Genomic DNA, 23,992 nt, shown 5'->3' with positions numbered 1-23,992 from the left:
TGTGATGCTGGGGAATTGAACCCAGGGCTTCATGTATACAAGGCAAGCACTCTTGCCACTAGGCCATATTGCCAGCCCAGGAAATCCTTTTCAATGACAAAAATAACTATGCTTTTCATCTGCTCAAGGATGTCTTTCTTTTTTTTGGCCAGTTCTGGGCCTTGGACTCAGGGCCTGAGCACTGTCCCTGGCTTCTTCCCGCTCAAGGCTAGCACTCTGCCACCTGAGCCACAGCGCCCCTTCTGGCCGTTTTCCATATATGTGGTGCTGGGGAATCGAACCGAGAGCTTCATGTGTAGGAGGCAAGCACTCTTGCCACTAGGCCATATTCCCAGCCCCAAGGATGTCTTTCTAAACACATAAAAAACTTGCTTATTTCTTTGCAAAGAAATATGGAATTGCAGTCTTTTTTCAGAAAATATATTATTATAAAACAATTATACAAAGCAGCTTCATTGTGATATTTATGTACATGAATTTAATGTATACTTTGATCAAATTTATGCATCTTTGTTATTCTTCTTTAGCCCCTCTTCCTTCTCTCCCCCTTCTAACTTTTTTTTTGGTCAGTCATAGGACTTGAACTCAGAACCTGGGTGCTGTCTTGGATATCTTTTGCTCAAGGCTAGTGTTCTACCACTTTGAACCACAGCACCACTTTCAGTTTTCTGGTGGTTAATTGGAGAAAAGAGTCTCATGGACTTTCCTGCCTGGGCTGGCTTTGAACCATGAGCCTCTCAGCCTCCTGAGTAGCTAGAATTACAGGTGTGAGCCACCAGTGCCCAGCTCAGTCCTCCTTTTATAATCAAGTCATACGAGGCTGGGAATATGGCCTAGTGGCAAGAGTGCTTGCCTCTTATAATCAAGTCATACTATTTTTACTATTCAGATCTTTTAAGGAGGAATATCAAATTTATATCCTGCTCTGTTTTTAAAACTTTCTTTATATACAGTAACTTTTTATTTCAATGTTAAATCTAATGCAATGTTGTCTAAGATATTTAAGTAGCAATTAAACTCAATGACAGGAATGGCTCTTACATAGTGTAAGTGACAAGACAAACCCGTGATCACGTTGGCCACACATACAAAAGTACCTGTGACTGCAGTAAAAATATTCAGCCTGATCAGTCACATAAATCTTTTTTTTTTCAAATTTTTATTATCAAACTGATGTACAGAGAGGTTACAGTTTCATACGTTAGGCATTGGATACATTCTTGTACTGTTTGTTACCTTGTCCCTCATACCCCCCCTCCTCCCCCTTTCCCTTTCCCCACCTGAGGTGTTCAGTTCACTTACACCAAACAGTTTTGCAAGTATTTCTTTTGTAGTTGTTTGTCTTTTTTACCCTGTGTCTCTCGATTTTGGTATTCCCTTTCAATTTCCTAGTTCCAATACCAGTATACACGGTTTCCAATATACTCAGATAAGATTACAGAGATAGTGTAGGTACAACCACAGGAAGGTGATACAAGAACATCATCAATAGTAGAAGCTACAGATACACATGGGACGTTGAAAGTAGTTACAACTCTGATATAACAATTGTTTCCATAACATGGAGTTCATAGTCACATAAATCTTGATCTCAGACATCTGAAGAATATCTGAGGTGAATTATAGGAATAGCTGCCATTTACTGAGCATTTACTATATATGAAGCAAAGTACTGAACTCATGCAAAACTTAAATTCAAACTTTATACAAAATATGTGCAAATTATATGGCCTAACCAGGGTAAAAAAAAATTGCACAAGATGCCCTAGCTCAGTAAATTTTAAGACGAGGGTGCTAAGCCAGACAATAAGAATATGTATTCTGCTAATTCTAGAATTTCAAAGACAGTAAAATTCTTGTGTATGTATCAACTGTAGACAAACATTTGTCTGTATTTTCTAAGAAAATGAGACATCACTTTAAAAATAAGATATCAAAGGTTTATTTCAAATAGTTTAATCATAGCTAGGAAGATGAAACATACATATAATCCCAGCACTCAAGATACTAAAGCAAGAGGATGCCAAGTTCTAGTCCAGGTGTGTGAAATCCTGTCTCTAAATAAAGAAACAGGTAAATCTGGTAAATCTACTTCAAGCATGCAAGTCTGATATGTTTGTTTGTTTGTTGAGAGTGATGGTACTGGGTCTTGAACCTGGCTTTGAGCTCTATTTCAGTTTTTTGGTTTTTTTTTTTTGTATAAATAGCACTCTACACTTCAGCTGTGCCTCCAATTTGGTTCTTTGGTAGTTATTTGGAAATAAGAGTCAAGAATTTGTCTGCCTGGGCTGGCTCAGAACCCATGATCCTCAGATGTCAGCCTCCTGAGTAGCCACGATTATAGGTGTGAGCCACCAGCACGTGGCTCAACTATGTAAAATTTTGTATAACAAGCTGATAAGAAAAAAATATAAATTAACATATTCATTACATGCAAATTGCTGCTTTTTAAAGGGGCTCTTCAGAATGATTTGATTTGTACAACAATGGCATCTTGCTACCCTTACCACAATGCAATGAGATGGTTAAATCATCACCATTTCCTGACCAAAAACATTGCCTGTGGACCAAAATGATGTGGACCAAAATGATGTTTCCCAGTGGCAATAAAAGTATGTTCTTGGAAAAACATTGACTTAGATCAGCACAAACCTTGGTCTCCTGCTTGGGCTGTTGCACCAATAAACTGGCCAATTTCCAAAGTTTGTCTTTTGATGAAATGGACAGCAAATTGATAGAAACTAATATGTTTCATTAAAAACCCACAGAAGCTGTTTTGCTGTACCAATGCTGGGAGATATGGGAATGAATGACATTTCCTAGGGCACAGACACCCCCAGGCCACTGACCCCTGAAGAACAGGAAGGCCCTGTGGACCAGCTCAGAGGGGGAGATGGAGGCCACCATGCTTGCCCCTAGGGAACCCTGCCCCTAGGGAACCGTGCTGAGCAAACTCTATGGCTTCCTGGTGACTTTCTGATTTCAGACAATTAAATGTGGACAATGGGAGAAGCTTCATATGTATGCTCAGTGTTAAGGGAGCTAACTCAAAAGGAAGAAGAGTGTACTTGAGACTTACTTTATGGTCAAAATAAATATCAGCAAGAAGGGTTTACCACTTCTCCACAGTTAGAGATGACAGCCTCGCATCTAGCCCTCGTTAAGTGGACACTATAACTTTCTTACATGTGTGGCCCAGCAGCCATTGTGGAGATTGTGTTGGGGGGCGGGGGGATGCAATCATGATCTCTTAAAAGGTGCTTCCTTGCTGGGCATCAATGGCTCACACCTGTTATCCTAGCTACTCAGGTAGCTGAGATCTGAGGATAAGAGCCCTGGATAAGAAAAGTCTGTGAGATTTTTTTATTGCCAATTAACTACTAAAAAGCCAGAAGTGAAGTATTAGCTCAAGTGATAGAGCACTAGCTGTGAGCAGTATAAAGCTCAGGGACAGTACCCAGGCCCTGTGCACCCAGAACCAGCATCAAACAAACAAAAATTGCTTTCTCAAATCATTACATGTGATGTCACTTGCTTGGCAAGTGTGTACAGAGGGCCTGTGTGTGAAAAGAAGGGACATTCGGTGCATGCTGTGTGTTTGAAGGGGCCTAGTAGAACAATGGCAGTAGGCCCACAGCCTTTCTAACCTTCCCTGGGTTTGTCCAGCTGTAAAGGAGCCTCCCACTATGGCCTGACCAAAGACAGAAAGAGGCGTTCACAAGATGGTTGCCCTGATGGCTGTGCCAGCCTCACCGCCACTACACTCTCCCCAGAGGTGTCTGCAGCTGCTGCCATCTCCTTAATGACCGACGAGCCTGGCCTGGACAACCCTGCCTATGTGTCCACAGCTGAGGATGGACAACCAGCAACCAGCCCCTCGGACTCTGGCCGGAGTAACCGAACCAGGGGTGAGTCAAAGGGTTGGGTTGTCCGGGAATGGGCTCTGGGCTTTCCTTGAGATTGCCCTCTGTGGAATACTCACTGTGGAAAGTTCTAGAAATGTTTTTGTAAGGAGAAATGGTTCTGGTAGTTTTGGCAGCCACTCAGTGTCCAATTCTCCGAAGTGAAATGAAACCACGAGTACCTCAGATCATTAGAACTATGTAATCTGACTTGGTGAAAGAGGTTAAAGGGAGGCCTGAAGATTTATCCCTCCCACAGTGCCAGGGCCTCCCCTGGCTTCCCAAGGAAAGGGCTTTGGTATTCACTTTAGTCCAAGGAGAAAAAAAAGAAAAGCACAGATTTTTCAAAAAACATACATATTTTACTTTATAAAAATACAGATAGGTAAATTCTGCAATCCTATCACCTAGAGTTAATTATGTATAAGATTTTGTTGCATATGACTTATGAATATACATAAAAATTATTTCTTTCCTCCCCCCCCCCCTTCTTCTCCCTTCCCCTTCTCTCTCCTCTCCTCTCCTTTTAGACAGGGTATTGATGCCTAGCCCAGGCTGGCCTCAAACTCAAGATCCTCCTGCCTCAGACTCCTGAGTGCTGGGAGTTCAGGCCTCTGTGCCACCATACCCAGCTAAAAGATGATCTCTATCAACAAATAAACACCTTTTCTCGTCTCTCTCTTGCTTAGCACGGCCCTTTGAGCGGTCCACTATCAGAAGCAGATCTTTTAAAAAGATTAATCGAGCTCTGAGTGTTTTGCGAAGGACAAAGAGCGGGAGTGCAGTTGCCAACCAGGCTGACCAGGGCAGGGAAAATTCTGAAAATCCCACTGCTCCTGAAGGTGAGTGAACCCCACAAGACTGGACATAGCTGGGCTTCCACAGTGACTTCAAGGATGGTGACAAGCACCAGGAACCTTCTGTCATCTCTCTCTTCCCAGGGATATAGAATATTTTTTCTTACCCAGGCTAGTTTCTTGTCTTGTAAGTAATTAAAAGGAGAAGCTATTGTTCCCTGTTAGATTGAGGGAAAAGATGTTGGATTCCTTATGTTTATATACTAGCTTACTGAATAACAACAGTGAGTAATAATTCTAAGACTAGTAAGTGCTAACCATGGTAGGCATAACTGTAATCCAACCACTGGAGGTGGTGGAGGAGGAGTCTACTGGGCAGGAGGATTTTAAGTTTGAGGCCATCCTGAGGTACATAAGTTCTATACATCCTAACCTATTACACAGTGAGACCCCATCTCAACACACATGCACACGAAACAAGCAAGCAAACAAAGAAAAAATAATAAATAGGAGGCTCATCCCTATTTTTCAAGAACCTGTTGTCTTTCCTGGGAAATAGGTATCCAGGAGATTCTGAGCTAAGAGATTTCTGTATCCTCTCATCAAAACTTAGGAGAGGGGCTGGGAAAGTGCTTTAGTGGTAGAGTGTTTGCCTAGCATGAATGAAGCCCTGAGTTCAATTCCTCAGCACCACATAAACAGAAAAAGCAGAAATGGTGGTATGGCTCAAGTGGTAGAGGTGCTAGCCTTGAGCAAAAGGAAGCCAGGGACAGTGCTCAGGCCGTGAGTTCAAGCCTCAGGACTGGAAACAAACAAACAAACAAAAAACCTTGGGAGATAAAGTAACACCAGCAGCCAAGCAAAGCATTTAAATGTTTTCTGTTATTTTGTTGTTGAAGGGAACAATTTGTTCCAATGTTGACTCAAACACTTTACATGTCAAAATAAATGTCCAAGAATTTCTAGTCATTTATTTGCTCTCAAAAGGAGTTCCATTATGCTTTAAAATAAGGACATATTCCCCTGATGGAACCAGAACCAATCAGCAAGTGTACAATTTTGTATTTGGTCATTATTTTTAAAAACAATGATAATCATAATTAGTGAGTGAAAACCATCTTAGTGCTTGGCACAGAGCAAATGGTATACAATTAATTAGTATGAGGTGTGGCTCTGAGTGTCCAACACACATTGCCTCATTTAACCCTTACAACAACCCTGTGAAGTAGTGAAACAGATGGGGAAAATGAGGCACAGAGAAGTTCCTTAGGTTGTTTCACATTATCTTTGAATTTGATCTTTGAATCTTATATTGTAGTTTACCTCCCCCCCCCCCCCGCTATTTTTTTTGTTCAGGACTAGGATTTGAACTCAGGATCTGACACTTTTCTCATTGGCTGGCGCTCTACCACCTGAGCCACACCTTCAACCCCTTGTATTGTAGCTCTATGAATCCATGGATATAGATTGGATTTTAGATCCTGTATGTTGTCCACAGTGCAAATGGAGCTGAAGAAATACTACCTTATTCCTTTCTTTTCATTTTCTATTATAACCTTAAAGTCATGATAACAATACCTTTTTTTAAAAGTGAGTGCTTCCTCTGACAGGTAGTGTTCTAAGTCAATGATGTGTCTCAGCCATGCTAAATAATGATTGCCATTCTACATGTATAGATAAGAGAACAGAATCCTAGGAGATAAGGTAACTAGCACAAAGTTGGCCAACTAAAACCCATAGGGCTAGGGTGTTAACTCAGGTCCTTTGGCTCCAGAAACTACACTCTTCAGGGTGCAAGGGAGACCTGCAGCCAGGGTACTTATTAGACTCTCAGAAACTTCATAAGCAGACATGTAAGGCCTCTTCTAGGTCTCACGTGGCTAGCCACTCACCTGTGCTCTCACTCCCTGGGCCTGCCCCAGTCGTGTAAGAGCTGGATGCCTTTCCCCTAACGCCTGTCATAGTCTAGCCAGAGCTCTGATTCTCCTCCTAGCTGCTATTCCAACCCTTCTTCTACCAGAGACAGTAATCTACTTCATGGGGTTATTATGAAAACTGAAAATATACATTCATATTGTTTAGCTCAACAAGTGTCCATCATATAATAAACTCATAGGAAAAATAATTGTTAAATCTTTTAGCTCTCAAGCAAGGACACAATATTGAGCAAATTCTTCTCTCTCCAGACTAAAGCAAGTCTGGCAGTTTGAAAATGACTTTGATTCTCCAGGGTCACTAAAGCTTCATTAGTGAGGCTAAAAACAAACATTCATGAGTGTGGCTGTGTATGTTGTTGTGTATCCTGAAGTCAAGACATCCTTGCGTAGTTCAGGTTTGGGAGTAGGATTTCTGTAGATGTGTTAGGAAGGATGTAGCGGGAAAGAGTGGAGGGAGGGTGGGGGAGAGAAAGAGCAGTTTGGATGAATATTATCAAATCTTTCTTTATTTAAAACTATTTTTCTTTTTAATTGCCATTCCCTTGTTACCTGACATGTCCCAACACATGCTTGTGGTCTGGCCTACTTAATGTAATCAGAGTAGCTTAAACACTAATTGAACTCAATCGCTCACACACTTTTGTGACAGATTAAGACAGCTACTTGTAGCCTTTCAGAAAACTCAGTTGTTTACATTACATTAAATCACAATGGAATTTAAGAATCCATATTTATAATATCTCAGGCTTCTTCTGCCCCTTGCTAACCACTCCATCATACTTACATATAACTCATTTTTCCTTCATTGTTTCTGAATTGAATTCATTTAGGAAAAATGTTCCAAGGTCATGGGTTTTGAAAATAGTCACAAAGAATGGTTAATGTAGAACCAGGCTCCCAGTGTGATAAGACTAAAGGAGCCTCTAAAACAGAGACAAAATGTCTCAGCTATCTGCGTCCTAACTCTGAGGTGGAGGCTCTGAGGGGCCATTTACCCACAAAACTCAGCTGGGCTTAGTTTCAGCATTTCTTGGTGAGTTCTCTGCAATTTGGTACTGTGGCTCATCAGTCCATCAGGCAGGTCTCCTGTGGATCTAACCTGGATCCAGGGACCATAAGGCTGTAAGGGTGTGGCTTATCAGAACTTGGGTCTGATTGACTCTGAAGTGACCTCATTTTTCAGCCTTCAGCTAATTTGCTTCCTCATTTTTGTGCCTGAACAAGTCCATGTGTGAAATAAAGGGCTACCACTACAGAGCTGCACTGCAGTCAGTAGTAGCTGCTCCTGATCACAGGAGAGGGGCTCACGCCTGTAATCATAACCCAACAGGGTATCTGAGGGTCATAGTGTGAAGCCATCCCAGGCAGACAAATCCGTGAAACTCTCATCTCCAATTAACCAGCCAAAATGTGGAAGTGGAGGTGTGGCTCAAGTGATAGGGTACTAGCCTTGAGCAAAAAAGCTAAGGGAGAGTATAAGGCCCTGAGTTCAAGCCCCTGTGCCCAGCATAATAAATAAATAATGAAATTTACAGGCTGGGCATGGTGAACAAAGCTGGGGTTCTAGCTATCTGGAATTCAGAGGATTATGGCTGGAAGTCAGCCCAGGGCCAAAGCAAAAGACTCTATGTAAAAAAATGAAAGTATGGGAAAAATGGCTGGGAATGTAGCTCAAGTGGTAGAGCATTTCCCTAGCAAGTATGACACTTTGGCTTCAGTCCCTGGTGCTGCTAAAAGATAAGTTTGGAAATATCAGCTTATATGTTCCTCAAATCTCCTGTCAGCTTGCAGAAACCGTCAACTAGGATTGGGCTTATTCTTGAATCTGAATAAGATCTGTTGATTTCCCACTATTAACAGGAGGGTCTGATGGGGGAGAACTGAGGCTTCCCCACACCCGAAAAGCAGGTCTTTAAGAACAAACTCTCCAGAGTGATCAAAGGGACCAAAGAGCAGGTTCTATGTTTTTGTCCTTCTAGAAGAAAGCAATGGAACTACACTTAATTCTGTACATTCATTCATTCTTGTTTACTCTGTAGACAGGCCAAAGGCTCCTGCAGGCAGAGATCTATATACAGAACCAAGGAAATGTCAGAAATCATTCTGTGATCTACAGCCTGCTTAATGTAATCCAAGTTGTTTAAACATTAATTGAACTCATTTGCCCTACTGTTAGAAGCAAGAATATGCAGTTTAACACAGCTGCTTGATGCCTTATAGTAAAGCCAGTCAGTTGATAGATTCTAGATTCCAGAGTCCAGGAGGGGAACTAAGAAATGGTTGTGAATGACAAGAATGGAAGGATGAATGCCATGAGAGAAAGCCATAAGAGGAAGTGGTGTGTTTTAAAAGAGCAAGGGAAAAAGGATCAGAGGAGAGTTTAATTGGAAGGGATCATTTCATGCAGACCTTGAAGGAAATTTTTGGTTTAGGCCCAGGATGAAAAGCATTCCAGCAGAACAACTTACCCTGGCACTGAGGCAGAAAGAAGGCAAACACGAATGACAAACAATGAACAGTTTACTTTGGCAAAAGAAGTGGTTAGAAATGTCCATTATGTGGGTGTCTTAAATACATCTTTGCTCATTTCAGTCTTTCCAAGGTTGTACCACCTGATCCCAGATGGTGAAATTACCAGCATCAAGATCAATCGAGTGGATCCCAATGAAAGCCTCTCCATTAGGCTTGTGGGAGGCAATGAAACCCCACTGGTCCACATCATTATTCAGCACATTTACCATGATGGAGTGATTGCCAGAGACGGCCGGCTACTGCCTGGGGACATTATTCTCAAGGTAGAGACTAGCTGTGAGGCTCTGATAAAGCATGTGATATAAAAAAAGCCTTGAAGAACAAATAATTGGATGGATGGATGGGTCAATGGATGGATGAGAAGAATATAGTGAGATAAACATGGTGGACACTTGCTTCCTATAATGATTAGAATATAGATTCATATTTTACTGTCTCCCTAAGAAAATTAAAATTTGACATAGTCTGTCACTCTTCACTTTCTGTCTATCAATATTTGTCTCTGTATCATTTTATCTCTGTGTTTTCCTCTCTCCCCTCCACCCCCATCTACCAGGCTTTCCTGCTCAGGCTGGCTTCAAACCACAATCCTCTGATCTCAGTCTCCCAAGTAGCTAGGATCACAGACCTTAGCCACTGGTACCCTACTTACATCTTGATTCTTGTCATCTTCAGCTGGCATTTATGAAGCAAGTGCTGCCAGGACTCTTTAGCAGGAGAGCAAGACCTTTTCTTGGCTTGAGGAGCAGGCCCTACCTGCTGGTGACTTGCTATGCCCAGAGGGTCCCATCCCTCTCTGGACATGGAGATGCATTGTACTTCAAGGAGGGCTGTTTCAAAGCTCATCCCAAATTGCCTCTAACAACATGAAATCTTCCCAGACTAGAAACTCTAGGTGGTTGCTCCGCCAGGGCCCCTCCTCAGCACCTTGTGCAGTGCAGGGCTGCTATCAACTGCTTTCTTGCCAAGCAGTAACAAGCATTGGGAGCCTCCAGGCTGGGCCTGTGGAGCCAGAGTAATTAAAACCAGACATCCCAGTTTAGCACTATCAGTGAGGCCCAAATGAGAGTGCAGAGCTTAAAGATATTTAAGTAACATGGCAGCCTGATCTAGCCTGTCAATAAAAAACCCTGGAAACTTCTTTTTATATTAGATTGTTTGAAATTGTGCAGGATTTTTTTCTCTTTTTGGCAGACTATCGCTGTGATAACTGACATATTCTTTCTCTCTGTCTCTCTGTTTCTGTCTCTCTGTCTCTCTCTCTCTCACCTACTCACTGGGACATAGTTTTGCTCTCATACATACCTATACTTTAACATGCTTACAAACATATGCATGCACTCACACATTCATTCATTTGCAATTTGTATTTTCTCTCTGTTTCTCTCTCCTCTCTCTCTATGTCTCTGTCTGTTGTATTCACACACAGAGCCACAGGAACTAGAAGTTCCAGTATGGGTGAGTCAGGGAGAAAACTTCAGCTGAAGTTTGGGGCGGGGGTGGGGGGGGGTTCCTTGTTTGATCATGGGGCCTGAACTCAGCATCTGGGCACTGTCTCTGAGCTAAACACATTTTTTGAAAAGAAAATACCAACTCACTTTGATCTAAACAGCAATTTAATGCAATCATTTGGGACTGGGGGCATATGTGACAAAAGTATAAGCTAAGCAAGTGTGAGGCCCTGGGTTTGAAACCCAGCACCCTTAAAAAGAAAAGGTTTAATAATAGAATCCTTAGAGTAGAATAGGAAAATTCTTTTCTTTTTCTTTTCCTATATTTTTCCTCCTTCCTGCCCTTCCTATCTGCTGTGAAGTAAGTTTGCAAGCTACAGAAGTGAAGGTCAAGATTGTGTACATAAATGTGTGTTGCTAAAAAGGACTGTTATGGGATGGAGCTGTTCACTCACAGGATAAGGAGAGCAGAGCAGTCTCTGGGACAAGACTGGTTATCCTGTAGGCCTTGGCTTTAAAGTTGTTGTTGTTGTTGTTGTTGTTGTTGTTGTTGTTTGTGGTGCTGGAAATGAGCCCAGGGTCTGGCTCCTGGCAGCCTGGGCCTTTTAGGCAGCGTTGTGGAGTTGACTACAGGACTCTTCCTCCCCCAGGTGAACGGGATGGACATCAGTGATGTCCCTCACAATTATGCCCTGCGCCTCCTGCGCCAGCCCTGCCAGGTGCTTTGGCTCACTGTGCTGCGCGAGCAGAAGTTCCGAAGCAGGAGCACCGGGCGGACACCGGATACCTACGGGCCCCGGGATGACAGTTTCCATGTGATTCTCAACAAAAGCAGTCCTGAGGAGCAGCTGGGAATAAAACTGGTGCGCAGGGTGGATGAGCCTGGGGTGTTCATCTTCAGTGTGCTGGATGGGGGTGTGGCAGACCGGCACGGCCAGCTGGAGGAGAATGACCGTGTGTTGGCCATTAATGGACATGACCTTCGATACGGTAGCCCAGAAAGTGCAGCTCATCTGATTCAGGTGGGTCACAGGTCACTCTTAACACCTGCTTTTTTTTTTTTTTTAATCAACTAATTTAGGGTTACCCGCCAATCTAGTATAGTGTTGTATAGTAGAGTACCAGATCTCAAGCTCTTAATGCAATGTCTGGCAGGAGTGGGCATTCAGTAAATAAATGTTTATTATTTTATAAATATAGTTGAATTAATAAATGCAGTCCAGCTAACACACACACACACACACACACACACACACACACACTCCATGTTACTCATTAGTTCCATTTCATGGGGATTTGTTGTCAAACCATTTGCCCAAGAACATGAACTAGTTTTATGTGCTTTTTGTCCCCAAGTTTTAGTCCCCTTGAATTTGTCCAGTTAGCATCGGCTGAGCAGCTTCTATGTGCTAAGCCATGCTCAGTACAGTAATGAACTATTTGGCCTCTCAGAACATGAAATATATTCTTGTCCTAATTTCACAAGTCAGTGTAAGGCAGATGGCCCTACCCTGAATGTGCCAGAGACTCAGAACACAAAATAGATTGTGTGAAGTAGACATACCTATAAGAAAAATAAAAAAGAGTTTAGTTTTTCCTCTTCAAAAGCAACTGCCATTCTTGGAATGAATTTCTTTTCCTCTTTATTTTATTTGTCTGTATTGAGGTGTGAACTCAAGGGCTGGTACTCTTACTCTAGTTTTCCAGTCAAGGCTGGTCATCTACCACTTGAACCATAGCTCCGCTTCCAGCCTTTTGCTGGTTAATTAGAGATAAGACCTTCTGTGCTTGATCTGGCTATAAGCCGCAATCTTCAGATCTCAGCCTCCTGAGTAGCTAAGATTACAGATGAGAGTCACCAGCACCTGGCTGGTTTACACCCCTCTCCCCTTTAAAAACTAGATTTTAGGGCTGGGGATATAGCCTAGCGGCAAGAGTGCCTGCCTCGGATACACGAGGCCCTAGGTTCGATTCCCCAGCACCACATATACAGAAAATGGCCAGAAGCGGCGCTGTGGCTCAAGTGGCAGAGTGCTAGCCTTGAGTGGTAAGAAGCCAGGGACAGTGCTCAGGCCCTGAGTCCAAGGCCCAGGACTGGCAAAAAAAAACAAACCTAGATTTTAGGGACTATCAATTTTTTCAGGCTATGCTTTTTAGTGCCCTCTGCAGATACAGTTCACCTTGTGGAGATAATCTGCCAAGGGTACTTGGCAACAGGAAGGCAAAAGAAAAACTGTCTTCCTCATGTTATTTGGAAAACTCTTAATTACATGTGGCATTCAATTTTTTAGATTAATAACAGAAGAGCATTTTTCCCCTGAGAAAGGCAATTTATGAAATTAAATCTTGCCTAACAGTGAGAATTCCTCAAAGATCCTTTTGCTTAGTAAACAAAGCTAATGTGCTTTCTAAGCAGGAAAATTTAAAAAAAAAAAACTAGAGCAAAGCTAGATGAAAAATAAATATAAAAAAGAATGCTGAAAAACAACTCAGCTAAGCAATATCTTGCTGTTTCAGAAAAGAAAATTTTATTTATGTGATACTAGTAACACATACCAGGCTGGAAGGATTAAACTAAATACCCTTCAAAGGTTGAGACTCAAATTTCCATTCAGTCCTTGGCTATGTTGCCCTTCCTTGTATAGCTCCTCCATGAATCACATTTGCCTTACAAAGAAATTCCCAGACAGCATGTCCTCTTGGTCATGGTCTCTCCCACTATACCACACATTCTGCTTTTCTTCTACATTACTTCAAGGAAGAGTTATTACAGAAAAGCCACAACTGTTATAAATCTGACCAACTTTACATATGTGGAGCCCTACCCTCAGCTTATTAAGCAACAGCCTTGAGTCATCAGCCCCTGTGTTAGATGGACAGTCAAGCCTGGCTGAGAAGAAACCCTTCCCAAAACACAACAACTGACTTGCTAATAGCAGCTTAGTGAATATGACTTGATTTTCACCATTGTTTATGTCTCAAGTTTTTTTTTGTTTGAGTATTATTATAAGAATGACTGTGTTTTCAGGTAATCCACAGACTTTATGCAGAAAAAAATGCAAGGCATTTGTAGAAGTGGTCAAAAAAAAAAAAGGCCAATACCAAGTATATATGATATTTGCTCCGCAGAATAAATAGCATTTAAATGAGAAGCAACAGAAAGTTGGCCTCTTCACACTTTGAAAAGGAAGGTTATAGGGTTTTGGATAGAGCCAGAAAGCAAAAGACAAACAAAAAACTACATTATTGCAATTACCTATATATGTTATTAAAAACATGATTCCAACTTGTGATTCTTCTGCATACCTAGAAAAAAAGAAGAGTAGAACTTTGGGGGGAATTTAAACATTCACGTCCCTTGGAGCCACCAATGAAATAGGAGCTGCTAGGGGTGTGTGTGTATGTGTGTGTGTGTGTGTGTGTGTGTGTGTGTGTGTTTTACAAATCAGCCCAGCTAGTAATAGAATCCAATTCCAACTCAGATAAATTATCTTACCATGGTACTGTGGTACATTTATGCACATAGACTAAACTGTACACACATTCCAAAATCTCCTTGGGCTAAATTCTCAAAGTCCAGATGATTGTTATGTGGGGCTCCAAATTCCTAAGAAAGTAGGATTTTCATCTTGGAATTTTATGAGAATGAACCTTATGCACAGCTCTAACACTGTTGAGTGTGAAGGGCCTGCAAACGTCACTGCTCTTTCTTCAAGACATATATCTCCAAATGCTTGTTTTACCTTGGCACAGCAGGAATCCTGAGAGACATGCTGTGGGAATTGCCACTTGCATTACCATCATTAGTTTCCTTCCTTTCTTCCTTCCTCCCTTCCTTCCTTCCTTCCTTCCTTCTTTCCTCCTCCTCTTCCTCCTCTACCTCCTCCTTCTTCTTCCTTTCTCTCTCTCTTTTTTCTCTCTCTTTTTCTCTCTCTTTCTTCCTTCTTTCTTTCTCTATTTATTTTTGTTTTGCCACTCCTAGGGCACTGTACCTGAACCTCTTTGTGCTCAAGGCTAGCATTCTACCACTTGAGCCACAGCACCACTTCCCATCATTAGTTTTCTAACCCCTAAAAGATATGTGCTTCTTGGAATGTAAGGATAAACATGGAGTTTCCATCAGCTACTGGGGAAAAACAGACCAAATTGTTGCCCTAACTCTCCTTTTCTACCTTGGTTAAACCTAAAGGTTTTCCTCACAATTGTCCTACTTTCCCTTTTTGCCAGATTCTGATCACATTTAATTTACTAAAGGGGCTGCCATCTCTCGGGCAGAAGATAGACACAAATTCTTTTTATGATGTGTCAGGCATGGTGCTAGGTGCTGAAGTTTCCATGGTAAACAAGTCAGGTTATACAAAATTGACTTTTGCCAGGCTTTTTTGTAAGGAATATCCACTTATACCACTATTAGTTTATTCTGGACTTGTATTTCTGAAGCCTTTGATTTCTCCCTGAGAAGATCTGTCACTCACTGGAAGGTGGGTGAGATCACAGACTTCATTCCCACACCCCATTGGGTATCTGACAACAGGAATGACTAATGGCTTCAGTATCTTTCTACCTTAACATGTGGTTCAAATGCATCCAGTTGTCTGTCTTGTTATGTAAGGTGTGAGTCCCATCTCATTTGTTCCAGAAGTGGGTTGGGCTTTGTGATGTATTTTATGGTGCAGTCCTGCAAACCTCTGCCATCTTTCCATTAATCAGAGATAATAAAGACAGGTATGAGATTCTTGGACCCATAGAACAATCTCTTTTGCCTGTACAAAATAGCAAAGTGGGAATCTCATGGTAGCTGATGCCACCAAAAAGACCTTACTTTGCTTGTTAGATAAGAATGCATCACATCGACCCCATTATACACTGCCACTTCCACCCTGTTTATTAGATTGAGGCAGGAGCTCTTCAGGCTTTTGGGATGACTTACATATTGAAGACAGTAGGAAGAGGAGGAGGCAGAGGTGGGAGAATCATGAGTTCCAGACCAAGCCTGGACTCCATTGCAAGACCCTGTCTCAAACAAATCACTTCAACCTGTGCTATCACGGATATCACATGAAGTCTAGACCAGCTTTCTCAGCAGTTGATAGAATAAATCACACTCTGGATCTCATCCATCTGCATCAAGGTGCCACCCACTCATGTATGAGTCTCCCGAGGACCTACACTGTATTAGAGAGGGAGCCATGTTCACAGTCTGTCTACTCCAAGTGACAAAGTCCCAATACCTGTTCTCAATGTGGACATCTCCTTGTCTGGTGTTTGTATGGAATCGTGTCCTGTAGTCTTGTGGGGTGGTTGTGACTCTTTATTTGTAAGTTAAAAGGTAATATAAGAAGCATAATGAATGCGTTCATCTGCTATAGGTTGTTAAGGAGTCTCTTTAAGCATTTACAGGTTTCCCCCCAAAAGCAGCAGAGATGCATTCACTTGAAGTCCCGTCCTCCTTTATGAATGAGCTAGGGGAAGCTTGCTCTCAGTGTCCAGGTTCTTTATCAACCACTGCTGGTGGTGGAAATTACAGGCCTATTGTTACCACTTTCCTGGCACATGTTAAGTTGTATGAAACCAAGAATCAATCTCTCTTTTGGTTGTTCTGTGCTTCAACCCCAACCCCTTCTCACACTCACACCACATTCACACCGATGGAAAAGAAGACGGGGTCCAGATATTTGTTTCTTTACTTCGATTCCAGATACTCTGAGAGTTAGAGCCAGGACAAACACATTAGCCCGTTTTCCACCTTTCTGTCTTCAAACACGACGAAAGAAAATACATCAAATAGTCTCCCAGTGAGCAATTTACAAGGTGGCTGGTAAGAGCCACAGATCCAGCCTTGTAGAAAATTTATTTTCAAGTAAATTGATACCAGGATTATTTATTAGAGTGTTAGTCCTGCCAACGGCTTAATACTAGAGCCAGCTTGGAAAGCCCAGTGAGAAATTTGTGCTTGTGTGAATTAAATAACTCCTGCAGGCTGCTCCTGACAATGTGGATTTGGGCCTGGCAGGTTGACCTGATGTATATGTCTCAAATGTTCACAGTTCTTAAGAGGTGTTGGGCGCATCATGTGATGCTCCTTGTCCAAGATGAATGTGATAGAATATGCAAGCAGGGCAAAGACAAACCAGCTGCCAACTGCTTGCAAAACAATGGATTTTCCCCCAAAAGATAAGAAAGCAAATTCAGGCTCCATGTTTGAAGTTTTGACCTCAGTGTTTGCTGCTGCTTATGTTTTAGTGGGGTTTTTTTTCCACTTCAGAAAGTTTCTTAAGATAACCTTATCTGGATAAGTGAGGCTTGCCATCAAAAAAGAAACCCTTATTACAAAATTCTCTTCAAAGAATTGAATGTCATTGGTTAATACCAGAGTTCTACATGTCAGCTTTCTTATTTCCTGAGCTTGTTATTTTTGTTCTGTTCTGACACAGGCTTTATATGTGACGAGAAACACCAGAATACAAGACAGGCAGGCAAAGACAGGGAATGTAAATGATGGCCGAGCAAGGTTGAATGTGATGACAGGGCTGTGGGTGGAGGAGAATTCTCTGAGGACTCCAGCAGGCCAACTATCTATTGTGAAATTCATAATCAATACTCTTGCTGCATGTTAGCAATTCGTCTTAAAGTTCATCTGATTTACAACCACTCAGCTGACCCTTGAGTTTCCAGAGACCCTGGATCAGGAATGTTTATTAATATAAGAATGCAAATCCATGAGAGGTTGGTATGCTCACTGTTGGACAGCTGTGCAGATCTGATTTCATGGGCTCATTGGCTTCTTAGTGTTTAAGATTTTATAAACAAGGTCTCAGTTCCTGAGGAGAGGGAGCCTTGTGCTTAGAAGGAAGATAAGATAAGACATCCAGTTAGGCTGATATATATATACATATATATATATCAGCTATATATATGTATACATATATGTATATACATGTATAATATTTGTTGTAATATATTGTAAATGTTTGAATATGCATAAACAAATATACTGTATATTTTGTTATATATACTATGTATGTATATAAATAATGTAAGTATATATAGCATATAGTGTATAATATACAGTATATATAGACATAGAAATTTATAATACATATATGTGTATGTCTATGTATATACACATATACAAGCACAGAAATATTTTGTTGTTATTGTTGGTTTTTGTCAGTCATGGGGCTTGCACTCTGGGCATGACCACTGGCCCTAAGTCTTTTTTGCTCAAGGGTAGTGTGCTACCACTTGGGCCATAGCTCCAATTCTAGCTTTTTGGGGGGCAGTGGGGCACAGACTTTTCTAAGGTCAAAACTCCTCTCATAAAAATATTAAGTTATTTGACAGGCATGATGGCTTTTGTTTTGTTTTTTGCCAGTCCTGGGGCTTGAACTCAAGGCCTGAGCACTGTCCCTGGCTTCTTTTTGCTCAAAGTTAGCACTCTACCACTTGAGCCACACCACCACTTCTGGCTTTTTCTATATATGTGGTGCTGAGGAATTGAACCCAGGGTTTCATGTATACGAGATGAGAACTTTACCACTAGGCCATATTCCCAGCCCGCTTGATGGCTTTTATACCTGCAATCCCCAGTACTTAGGTAGGGAAGGGTTGTCAGAGAAAGAGAAGAAAGGAAAAGAGAGGAGGATGGAGACAAGAACGAGAGGGAAGAGGATGGAGAAAGGGAAGAAAGAAAGAGGGAGAGAGATGAGAAGGAAGAAAAATAGGTTATAAAAAGACAAGAGGTAGTGCTTGCCTTGTATATATGAAGCCCTAGGTTCAGTTCCTAAGCACTACATTATATAGAAAACGGCCAGAAGTATCGCTGTGGCTCAAGTGGCAGAGTGCTTAGCCTTGAGCAGAAAGAAGCCAGGGACAGTGCTCAGGCCCTGAGTTCAAGCCCCAGGACTGGCAAAAAAAAAAAAAGAAGTTTTTCTGTTTTTTGGAGGTTTTGTTTTGTTTTGGTCATGAGGGTTAAACCTGGGGCCTGGGTGCTGTCCCTTCTGAGCTTTTTTCACTCAAAGCTACTACTCTAACATTTTGAGCCACAACGCCACTTCCAGTTTTCTGGTGGATAAAACTCTCACAGACTTTCCTCCCCAGGCTGGCTTTGAACCCTGATTCTCAGATCTTAACCTCCTGAGTAGCTAAGATTACAGGCATGGGCCACCAGCACCTGGCTCAGAAATCTTTATAGTTCTAATGATCAAGATGCTGACAGACTCAAAACCTGTGAATAACCCCTTTCTTATAGGTGGCATATTCTCGCTGTGTCCTCAAGTAGTAGAAGGGGCAAAGTCTTTTATGCTTTTTTAACTTTTGTGCTGATACTGAGCTTGAACTCAGGACCTTATAATCTCCCTTAGCTTTTTTGCTTAAACCCAACTCTACCACTTGAGCCACACCTCCACTTCCAGATGTCCACTGATTAACTGGAAATAAGAGAATCACAGATTTATCTGCCTGAGCTGATTTCTAACCATGACCCTCAGATTGCAGCCTCTTGTGTAGCTAGGATTACTGTCCCTTATGCTTTCTGTAAGGGTGCTAATCTTTCTCATGATGGCTCTCTCATCATAACCTAATCATCTCTCAAAGGCCTCACTGGTCAATACCATCCTCTTGGGGGTTAAGATTTCAACAAATGAAATTTGAAGGGACAGAAACATTCAGCCCCATGGTGGGTCGGAAGCAGATTCTTCAACTCTCATTGTTGGAGCTAATGGAGAACAGGGACTTGGCATGCCTTCTTCTCAGGACCTGACTTTCCAATGACCCCCAAATCATACCTGTGAAGAAGGTAGGCAGGTCACATCTCTGTTGTGGTAATGAGCAGTCAAGAATGGGACAAACAGAGGAGCCACTAGACCTCACTTCTCCTTTCTTCATCTTTGTCCCCAGACCTGTCATCCTTGGGGACCTTTCTAATGAAATCCAACTATGCCTCTTTTTGTGAACTTTTACTAAAGTAATAGGGAAGGTCAGCTGGCCACTTCAGCTTGGATTATTATGGAGCCCTATTTCTGTAAGTTTCACCAGCTCAGGTCTAATCTGTGTTTCCTGATGATCTGAAAGCACAGCAATCAGCCAGTCTATAATAACCAAACACACATGAACTTGATCTGTTGCAGAAAGCAACTGTAGACTTACTGTGTGGAGTAGACCTTTCCAATAAGCAATGCTCTTGCTATTCTGAATGCTCTATGCACCAATGTACATAGCAGTCAGAACTAGTGGAAGTCACATTTTTTTTTTAAAAAAGTAGGTAAGGCAATGACTTTAATCAAGCTGTATTCCAACCTAAAGTCCTTATCTTTCCAATGCCTGAATGTCTAAGATGGTCAGACACAGGACTTCCCTTCCTACAGTTACAGGGTTGCGGCCACTAATCCTACTTCTTTCTTTGCTGTTCACCTTTCATCATAAACCTTTGAGCTTCTATTCTACTCTGTGTACTTTATTCCATCCAGACTCTAATGCTTGTGTGCAGTAGAGTCATTCATTAAAAATACACCAGCACTATCTATTCCTGGCTTTCCCAAGACTACACAGCCTAACCTTCCCTAGGTTTTCCCTTGGGGTCATGCCCAATACCTGGTTGAAGGTTAAAGGAAGTAATTCAGGCTCTTCCCAAATTATAGGATGGGCACTGACATAAATAATAGAGGTAGAAGACCTCTTGACTAATATGCCAAAGGCCCCGTGTTCCATCTCAAGTATTGAGAGAGGATGGAAAGGAAAAAGGGAAGGGAAGGAAGAAGGGAGAGGGAGAGGAAGAGGGAGAGGGAGGGGAGAGAGAGAGAGAGAGAGAGAGAGAGAGAGAGAGAGAGAGAGAGAGGGAGGGAGGGAGGGAGGGAGGGAGAGAGGGAGGGAGGGAGGGAGGGAGAGGGAGAGAGAGAGAGGAGGTAAGTTGATTACAATCAATATTGGTCCATTTGTAAAGGAAGAAAGGCACAACCAAAGTTCCCACCAGGTGCCAGGTACTCTGAATGGAAGCTGTGTGATGTGGCTAACTCTTGTTTCTTCTGACACAGGCCAGTGAAAGGCGTGTTCACCTGGTTGTGTCCCGCCAGGTTGGACAGCAGAGTCCAGACATTTTTCAGGAAGCTGGCTGGATCAGCAATGGCAGCTGGTCCCCAGGCCCGGTGGAGAGGAACAGTGCTCCCAAGGTGAGGCCCAGCCAGGCATGTCTGCAGCTCCTCTAAGGAGCTGTTTTATGGAAAGGCCACATATTGTAACCTTTCTAGGTGTCTCTCTAGACTTCAAGAAACATGATTGGACTTAAAAAGGCTAAAAGGCCAAATTCAGTCCTCAGACTTGATGTGGTAGCAGGTACTGCCCACCCAATCAGGAACCAGGAAGATGCTGGGAGAGTTTTTGAAACCTGATCATAAAGACCTCATATGGAGATAGAATTTCTACTTTAAGCCAAATACATATCATGTTTATACAGGGTCTGAACTGTGTAAGGACTGTTCTCCATTCACTTGAAATGAGTCAAGAGGTTTACTTGGTTTCTGTTTTTTAGTTTCCCAGTTTGTCTGGAAATGATGATTCCCCTATTTTCAATATTTGAATTTGTAGAAGGGCCCAGAAGAAAGATTTGGGTACTTGATGCTCATAGGACATCAGGGAAGGGTAAAGACTGAGGCATGCCCATGAGCATGTCCTGTCTTGTAGCATTCAAATTCAGAAAAAAATGCTTAGACACTTTGAACCCAGAAGAATGCATTGAGAATGGAACTCATCCTTCAGGACACCAGTTTGTCACCTCTTCCTAATTGGGTGACTTGGCCTAATTTGTACTTCTGGTTGTGGCTTCTGTTAGAGGCAATGGCTTAACCTCTGGAATGAGTGTCAACAAACCTTGTTTAGTAAACATTAAGAGGTTGTGTTCCCTGAGCAGTCTATCAGCCATTTCCTCGAAGATTTGATTCCATTATTTATAACTGAAATCCTATATTAACCTATTTTTGTGACAGACAAAAGGGAACAAATACCTTTCTCTTTCCACATCAGGATATAGGGTTTTTTGTTTTTGTTTTGGCCAGTCTTGGGGCTTGAACTCAGGGCCTGGGCATTGTCCCTGAGCCTCTCTGCTCAAGGCTAGCACTGTACCATTTGAGCTACAGCACCACTTCCAGCTGTTTCTGAGTAGTTTATTGGAGATAAAAGTCTCATGTAGTTTTCTGCCCAAGCGGGCTTCAAACCGTGATCTTCAGATCTCAGACTCCTGAGTAGATAGGATTACAGGCATGAGCCATCAATGCCCAGCTAAGGTTCACTTTTTTATTTCAGAATCTCTACTTTATACTCAGAGAGCTTAACATTCCACCCCTTCCCTATTCTGCAGGCATCTTGGCCTTGTTCATTTATAATAAACAATCTACACAGACGAAATACATTCTGCTAAATGTTTTAAAGATAAAGGCTCCCTGGTATCTTTTTGTCCATTACCATGTTTAAATTAAACTGATAGTATGTATTAATGGAAAGCTAGTGTACAAGCTTAACCAAAATTCTCACCTACTTTACTAACTTTAGTTAAGTAAATGTGTTAACTCATTAAGCTATCAAAAGTAAGGCCTCTGCCACACTGCAGTTTTATAACTCCTTCCACCTACCCACTGTGAGTCACAGAAAATGTAAGTAAGTCTGTTCTTTGCCACAACCCTCAACTGTGTGTCTGAGTTCCTGGAATTACTCTCTTACACACTGACCTACTGGAAAACTGTAACTCTTTTCCAAGTTCTGTTTTCTGAAATGGCCTCAAAAATACAAAATAGCACATTTAAAAGTTGTTTGATGGCTTAGTTTATGCTTTCACTAAAGTTTTGTTGCATTTTGGAAACAACATGGCATTTTGAATACAAGAGTTTAAATAACTCAAAGAATTACCAAGAAGGCAAGCCAGGGTTTGTGGAATAGAGAAACTTCTAGCCAATTGAAAAGTTAAAACTAAGGAATGCCAGATTTAGATGTGATGACCTCCGTGAAAGCAAAGAGGGAACTTGATGCACTTTTATTAACCATACACATTTATTTCTTGCCTTGAGTTATAAGGTGTCTGGGTCAGTCATGATGTTATTCTTTATACGTTTCTAGATCTTTCAAATTTGTTTTTATTTTTTAAATCCAAAGCAAATATTGTAACATATTTTGTAGTGCTTGAGTGATGAATGCTTGATTGCCCATGATATTTTTTCATCAGCTTAAGCTATTTCATAATATTTTTTTTAAGCATCAGAAAGCATTTTGAAGTGACCAAACTAGGGAGTAAGGAGAAAAGACTGATAGTAAAGATTATCTCTGCCTTTCTTTCCTCCTCCCCAATTCAAGTTATGAAACTCTGGGTGTGAGGAATTTACTGACAGACTTGGGGGTTTCCATCTTTACTGTGGGTGTCCTTTTCTGGTGAGAAATAAAAATGGCCATTTGAGACACAGGACATGTAAACAAAGGTCTAATTTGTGGCTCATTGTGTTCAATACCTAGGTGCTCCACTAAGCACCTCTTTAATCGGTGCAGGTAGAGCTGTTTGGAAAAACACTAAGGAGAAAGTTGGAAGATTTTTTTTTTTTTTTTTTTTTTTTTTGCCAGTCCTGGGGCCTGAGCACTGTCCTTGGCTTCTTTTTGCTCAAGGCTAGCACTCTGCCACTTGAGCCACAGCGCCACTTCTGGCTGCTTTCTGTATATGTGGTACTGGGGAATTGAACCCAGGACCTCATGTATACGAGGCAAGCACTCTTGCCACTAGGCCATATCCCCAGCCCTGGAAGAAGATTTTGTATAAAATAAGATCACTTTAATTTTTAGCCAACTCCTGATGTTCATGAATGATACAGGCTACACTCCTTTTTGAAAGGATGGCTCAGCAGATATTGTTTACAGCTTACTTTATAGACTTTGAATTTCTCCCCTGGTTTCTGCTTGTGATTTTACTATTTCCCTCTGAAATGAAAACTTGTTGTTAGCTTACAGATTTTGGAATCATGAAACGAGGGTGAGTTGCAAAAAGGCAGTTCTTGGTAAACCAAGGACTACCATGATATTGCTGCACTTTTTAGACAACTTTGGTCAGTTTTGCCTGTACAAAATCCACTTTTAAACATATCTGCCATGTTTTTCTGTGTGTCCCTTTAGCCCTTCTACCCTGCCGTGACTTGTCACGAGAAGGTGGTTAGTGTCCATAAAGACCCCAGCGAATCTCTTGGCATGACGGTTGCAGGAGGAGCATCCCATAGGGAATGGGACTTGCCTATCTATGTCATCAGCGTGGAGCCAGGAGGAGTTATAAGCCGAGATGGAAGGATAAAAACAGGTAAAAAGAGAATTGGGGCATTGAGATGATAGCATTGAGAGAGAGAAAAAGTAGC

At 41.8% G+C, this 23,992-nt stretch overlaps 1 protein-coding gene across 2 annotated transcripts in view; it reads left to right on the top strand.

Moving 5' to 3' along the window:
• Positions 1-23,992, top strand: part of Lnx1 (ligand of numb-protein X 1) — a 104,553-nt gene that overhangs the window by 72,547 nt on the left and 8,014 nt on the right. For both annotated transcript variants that reach the window (XM_048364788.1, XM_048364789.1), the window contains 6 exons: positions 3,667-3,908; positions 4,592-4,744; positions 9,229-9,431; positions 11,270-11,641; positions 20,651-20,785; positions 23,760-23,937. In XM_048364788.1, coding sequence (XP_048220745.1) covers positions 3,667-3,908; positions 4,592-4,744; positions 9,229-9,431; positions 11,270-11,641; positions 20,651-20,785; positions 23,760-23,937 — 1,283 coding nt within the window. The remainder of the gene's footprint in view (positions 1-3,666; positions 3,909-4,591; positions 4,745-9,228; positions 9,432-11,269; positions 11,642-20,650; positions 20,786-23,759; positions 23,938-23,992) is intronic.

The sequence above is a fragment of the Perognathus longimembris genome, chromosome 16 (assembly GCF_023159225.1).
Source record: "Perognathus longimembris pacificus isolate PPM17 chromosome 16, ASM2315922v1, whole genome shotgun sequence".
In the NCBI taxonomy this organism is placed as follows: Eukaryota; Metazoa; Chordata; class Mammalia; order Rodentia; family Heteromyidae; genus Perognathus; species Perognathus longimembris.
Note: the sequence above shows the minus strand (reverse complement) of the source record. Positions and strands in the feature narration are given on the sequence as shown.